At 45.8% G+C, this 6,317-nt stretch overlaps 1 protein-coding gene across 1 annotated transcript; it reads right to left on the reverse strand.

Moving 5' to 3' along the window:
* Nucleotides 1-2,436: 2,436 nt before the first annotated feature.
* On the reverse strand, nucleotides 2,437-6,058 carry LOC120098766 (histocompatibility antigen 60b-like). The gene is made up of 3 exons (XM_039098390.2): nucleotides 3,830-6,058; nucleotides 3,305-3,571; nucleotides 2,437-3,161 (listed from the first exon to the last, which is right to left on the reverse strand). Exons 1-3 carry the CDS (start codon nucleotides 3,864-3,866, stop codon nucleotides 3,001-3,003), a joined length of 465 nt encoding a protein of 154 aa, XP_038954318.1. The 5' UTR covers nucleotides 3,867-6,058; the 3' UTR covers nucleotides 2,437-3,000.
* Between the last annotated feature and the right edge of the window lie 259 nt (nucleotides 6,059-6,317).

The following is a 6,317-nucleotide window of genomic DNA, read 5'->3' on the forward strand; positions in this document are numbered from 1 at the left end:
CTCTTACTGTTTCTTTATTTATTTTTGCTAACCCGTTCATCATGAGAAGCTGATGGAAGGCTCCCCTGATCCGCACACCTTGGTCAGATGTCACCCTGAACAGTGTGAGGGTGCACTGAACTGTGAGGCAGGCATTGGATCAGTGGAGCAAGCTTAGTCTCTGTTGGCCAGGGTTTGGTAGGGATGAAGAATTTTATTTCTATCACCAGACAATGCATTTCTTTGAACAAAAGTTGTGTGTATCCAATTTCTTTGCCAATGGTCTGTTTATTCACTGGATGTGTGAGGAATATTGTGAGGAAATCCAGAGTGAGCTATGCCAGGAAAAATAGGTGCTCACATATGTGTCTTAATTTCTAGCTCCATCCAATTCACTGGCTGTGATTGCCAGGTAGTCCTAATTACCACTGGCAACTGGCCAGTCCCTAGCTCTCTTACTCCACTCTTAATTATGAGATAAACTCCCAGATCACACATTGAACATCACACAGTTTTCTTATGGCCTCAGATCACAGATTGGCTGCAGAAGAGTGAAAGAGTTGCCATTGGAATTCAAAGAGACCAGCCTGGAGGCAGAGACAGAGGGATAACAGACACACAGACAGACTGAATACAGGTGGTTAGAGGAGCTGTGAAGGGAGCTCATGGAGAGCTGCAGGGCTGCACCAGGCCTCAGCACTGAGTGAACTGCACAGGTGAGGTGCAGGACTGAGGATCCAGCAGGTGAGATGCAGACCCACATTAGCATGAGCAGCAGATGAGCTGTCAGACAGTGATTCAAGGAGGAGACATTAACAGTGTGGATGGAGCTGAGGGCTTAATATGGCCAGGAGTTCCCTGCCTGCAGGTTCCCTGACACATAGACATCCTGGTGGCTAGTTTGTTGTGACATAAATATTGTAGGGTTAGGTGACCCTTTAAGGCTCCAGGTGAGGGTGGGATAAATCTTCAGACCTGGTTTTCTTGTATGGTTTGAGGTTCATTTGTGCTAACTTGTTCCAACCAACTTAGATAAGAGTAGAGGTGATGCACTTTTACCTTTAGGATTACATTAACTACCAGCCTTTGCCTCGTGGGTGGTATTTGCCTGGCATGTGTCTGTGCTAACAGGAAGGTGTCCTGTCACCCAACATCTGCTTTGCATCCAGAAAGGAACCAACTTCTCCAGGTAAAATGAAGTCACAAGGGCAAGCCCCTGTTTTGTACAGCGATCAATAATTTAGAGTTAGAGCTGCCTTGATCTCCATGACGCCTCCATCCAAGAATAAGAAAGCAGAAGGAACAGAGCAAGAGAAAGTGCTTATAGCGATGGCCTAGGGCACCCTGATGCCCTGGGGAGTGAGGCTCTGACAGCCATCAGTCTGCTGGGTTCCCAACAGTTTGGTCCAAAGTCAACAGCACAGATTTCGAAGATGCCGTCAGACATACTTATGTTTGAGACTTTGAGGAAGAAGCCACAGGCAATGTTCAAGTGTCACCAGACACAGCTGATGAGGAAGACTGCAGATCAGACTACAGCAGGGAGCACCTGTGACAAAAAGGGGTGAGGCTTACAGTGAGTTCCTGGGCATCAGCTTCAGCATCCACTCTACTTCCCTCTCCCAGACACTTGCCCACATCACAGACCAGACTCAGTTACCCAATCCTTTTCTCGGTTATTTTTTTTCTAGATATTTTTTCCCACCACAAGCTCAGGTAAGATGGGGCTTAAAATGTTTCTGGAGCTGAAAGTCGAATACACCAAAAATTGTGAATAAAAAGGAAATATTAAAAACATCAGGAAACATGAAAATATCAGAAAATATAGGAAGCCAGCAAAATATAACTCTGTCTGTATTTGCTGGCCTTTTACTTTTCTTTCCTTCTTTCTACCTTTTCTTTTTTTTTTTTAATTCTTAGGAGTCAAGGCTTCTCTGTATCCCTCAAGCCGAACCCAAGCTTAGAATGTAATTGACAACAAGCTTGAAATCTTGTGGCAATCCTCCTGCCTCAGCTTCCCACACAGAGGAAATGTAGGTCTGCAGATGTATACAAGTGGATTTAAAACTTTTATGCAATATAAGTTATTAAAAATAATGATATTGACTAAATATCTGAAATGTCACTTGACATTAAAATACCAACCTATGATTATATGGAAACATTTTTAGAACACATTAAAATACTAAGAACATTGACATTTTCTACACAAATTATATTTTTCCTTTCTTATGTATTTGGAAAAAGCCAAGAATGTCAGTTGTGAGCACTCATCTCACATTCCCTGACTAAACTCGGCTTCAACTTCAGAGGACAGAGACTTGGAGTCACAGTTTCACATGCATGCAACTGTGCCTAGGTAGAGGGACCAAGTTAAATGAGTGGACTTTGCAGTTTTCTTCATTCTTTGGACAAGATTCAACTATGCAGCCCAGGCTGGCCCTGAATTTGGTGGTCGTTCTCACTGAGCTGCCTGAGTGCTCAGATTACAGGTCAGCCGACTTCTTGAACACTCTGCTCAATCTGATCCTTCTGTATTAAGGGCTGGCCTAAGTCAGGAGCTGTTGATGTACACACGTGGCCCTGGGCATAAGAATTACTGCACTGGATCATGTCATCGCCAGAAAAAAACCAGACCTTTAATCACATTCTTATGGTAACTTTTGTTGTTATGATGAGTGAACACCTCATTTAGGTTTTCCTTGTATCTTATTTGGATCCTAGGACTATGGATTCTCTGTTCCCTCACGAGGACATTCCTGGTTCATCCTCTGCTGACTGTAGAGTTATGCTGACTCTGCCTTCCTCCTGTGCCCAACAATCATCATCTCCAACATTACTCTGGAGAGGGGGTTGAAGACTAAGCTTAGACTTCATTCTAGTACACAGATAGAGAGTGGCTTGCGTTAGACCATTGGGACCCCTTTCCTATGTTCTTACCTGATTAATATACCAAGAAGAAGAGTGAGCCCAGCCCTTTCCTTACCTTTTTCTTCATCATGGTAGCAACCACAAAGGCACCTAACGGATCAATGCATTGATGATTAATATTGCTAAACAAGGAATCAATACAAATATATTTTGACTGCAGGTGGTAAACACAGATGAGGCACTGTCCACTGTGGGTGGAATCTGGGTGGCAGATGAAGGCTGGGTGGGATCCAAGGTCGTTATTGTTGATCCTGAGAAAAATGAGAAAAGCTTTAGGCTGATCATACACTCATGCTGATATCCATACAGGGAAATCGTCACCCATTTCAGGAGAATAGTCTTGCCTTCCCCACTCTGTGGGTGTTTCCTCGTGATCATCTACATAACTACTTACTTGGCACTTCTCTGGAGTCTGTCAACAATTTCCTGAGGCACTGGCTGAAATCCCCCATGGAGCACGTCCTGAGACTCTGGGCTATTTCCCTGTTGTTCTGCCATTGACTCACGGTCCTGCTGGCATCAGGATGACTCTCTCTCCAGGTCAGGTTTTTTGGATAAAAGTAGAAGGGATACTGTCTATCAATCGTGAAGGCCCAGCATCCATCCATGAATATTCCTTGATTATATTGAGATTGTACAGTGACCTGCAAGGTGTGATTACCTGCAAATGACACCAAACACCATCGTCTTCCACCCTTTATACAATCATCCTCCCTCAATGGTCCTTTAGTTCTCTGCATTCTCTGTATTCTTTCCTCCCTGGCGTGCTGCTTCTTACACATTGGGTGCCATGTACCTCAAGGTTGGGTCAATATTCAGCTCTTACATGCAGACACATCCACAACCCCTTCCTGCATATGCTCTGTTCTTCCTCTTCCTCATTCATAATCTCTATCTTTGCATTCTGCCTCATACTTACCCTTGGACTCAAAGAGCCATGACTCCAGGTTCATCATCTTCTGAAAAATGTCTTTGGTTCAATTCAGCACACACCTTAGTGGCATTTCCCTTCTTTTCAGGTTTACCCCGTGAGTTCTGTCTTTCATCATTAAAAAGAAGGAGAGGCTTTCCATTCACTGAGCACTGTCCAGGTGAGGATCTGTACTTAACAGTGAAGGTACAACTTAGAGAGTCTGTACCTGTGAGAGAAATAGGCAGGTGAGGTCCAAAGTGGGAGCAGGGATCCAAAGGAGTCATGGCTTTCTAGCACTCACAATCTCTCTGATGGATCAGGAGGAGAAGCCTCTAATCAAGAGTTCCAGCAGTTTCTGGATCTTAATTCTATGCCATAGTTAACTGTCTTAGAACTCCTCAAAGGCATATATGTCACCCGGGAAATTTGTCTTGCAAGTACTTTTATTGTCTAATATCAAGTGCTGAAGTATAAAATCTGTCAGATAATATCCATGTTCCTGGGGATGAAAATCTATCTGAACACTCAGGGGGAAGGGAGGCAACATAGAACACATGGAAATTCAACATGAATCCTGGTGTTGAGGGAAGCTCCTGAGGCAATGCCCCAGTTGTCCTGGACAGGACAGCTGCTAGCTGTGAGGTCAGTGCTCATCCCTGCTCCCACTGTGCTCTGTCACACAGCACTGTTGGCCATCAGAACTCAGCTTCCCCCACTTTAATCAACACACCTAATGCATTCTCACGAAGAGATCTCTGTCTGTCTGTGACCTGCTTGAAGGCCCAAAGTATCTCCTTAAACCTTTCTTTCCCACCCTTCTGGGAGGTACCATGAGACTGTGGATGGGAAGGTAGGAGGGAAAGCTCAAGAACAGATTCTGAAATGGTCCAGAGCTTGTGAGGAATCCTCAGGAAGGCAGTCTTCTGAGCACAGCCTGCCTTAGATCCAGGTCAGCTGTCTGAGCCTTTCCCTTGGAGGGCTCAGCACTGTGCCCAGCATATCCAGTCCCAGAGACTGGTTTTTAGACTTCCTTCCTAAGGACCCCAGTGGTGCTGAGGACATCACCAAGTACTCTTTTCTGTCAGCTGTAACCTTCAACCCTGTAGCCCCTCTATGCCCTCCTGCCATAACTTTTTTTTTCAGAACTTCTATGTGCAGCGTGGAGGAGGGGAGTAGAGGCAGGAATATCCAGGGTCTCCATTTGCTAAGGTGGTGAAGTGGAGAAGAAGCCTAGGAGATTCCTGGAAGCTCAGGACTGAGAGAACTTCCTGACTTAGCTAGGTCCTTGTTCAGGGCCCCAACCCCCTCCATGTAGACCCCCTCCATGTAGACCCTGGGAGCTCACTATCTAGCATCGCGGTTCTCAGAAAATTCAGCAGCACCAAAAGGCCCAGACTGAGAGAAAGTTTGTACATGGTGGTGGCTCTCTTTGCCATGGTCCTTTCTGAGCCCAGGCAGCCTAGGGTGTGACCAGAGCTGCTGAGAAAATCAGGAATCCTCAGTACCTCCCCGCACAGGATCCAGCACAGAGAACTGAGAAAGTTCCAGGCACCTGGACTCTGAATTCTGGGCTTTCCGAGCTCCATTCTTGCAGGTTCCTAGTGCACCTTTTCCTACTTGTTTCTGGGAATCCCTACAGGACCTGGTAGCTCTGGTCCTCAGTCGCACATGCAGAGATTCCCGAGGTCCCCGAGGGCCAGGACTCTCACATTGGCCACCCCTTCATCTCACTCACCTGCAGCTGCACCCTCAGGGTTCCTTGGGCCCAGGGTAAAGAAACAAAATAACCAGTCCCAGGTGAAGGTCCGCAGCGGTGGCCTGAAGCAGCGGGCAGTAACTGAGGTGGAGAAGGTATCAAAGGTAAAGAGAAGCCCAAGCCTACAACTGAAGTAGGTAAAGGGTGAAATCCTTAGAGGATGAAGGAGGCTCAAGTCCCAGAACCAGAATGAAGCCTACCTGCCCAGAAAATTCCTTAAGGTCCACGTGACCAAACCACAGACAGTGGAGGCAGTCCTTTAATGTACATGCAGGAGCAGGACACCATTTGTCACCAGTTGCACACATACGAGGTGTATTTTGTGCGCAGAATGTGTCTTCCTTCTGGCCTGTAATCCAATTCACATGAGAGATTAATGAGGGAAATCTTTATATTCTGTATAAACACAAAATCAAATTTATATACTAAAATCATTTGTCTAAAATTTAAGTTGTTTCCTTTTTTCCCATCTTTATTAACTTGGGTATTTCTTATTTACATTTCGATTGTTATTCCCTTTCCCGGTTTCAAGGCCAACATCCCCGCAACCCCTCCCCTCCCCTACTATATTGGTGTTCCCCTCTCCATCCTCCCCCCCCATTACCGCCCTCCCCCCAACAATCACGTTCACTGGGGGTTCAGTCTTGGAAGGACCAAGGGCTTCCTCTTCCACTGGTGCTCTTACTAGGCTATTCATTGCTACCTATGAGGTTGGAGCTCAGGGTCAGTCCATGTATA

Source organism: Rattus norvegicus, chromosome 1, assembly GCF_036323735.1.
Source record: "Rattus norvegicus strain BN/NHsdMcwi chromosome 1, GRCr8, whole genome shotgun sequence".
Taxonomy (NCBI): domain Eukaryota; kingdom Metazoa; phylum Chordata; class Mammalia; order Rodentia; family Muridae; genus Rattus; species Rattus norvegicus.

Bases quoted from the DNA above. Each gene is read 5' to 3' on its own strand.
- LOC120098766 (XM_039098390.2), bottom strand. From the start codon at position 3,866: ATGATGAACCTGGAGTCATGGCTCTTTGAGTCCAAGG. The intron at 3,572-3,829 runs GTAAGTATGAGG...TGTCATTTGCAG, and splicing joins ATGGCTCTTTGAGTCCAAGG to GTAATCACACCTTGCAGGTC. The intron at 3,162-3,304 runs GTAAGTAGTTAT...CATTTTTCTCAG, and splicing joins AGACTCCAGAGAAGTGCCAA to GATCAACAATAACGACCTTG.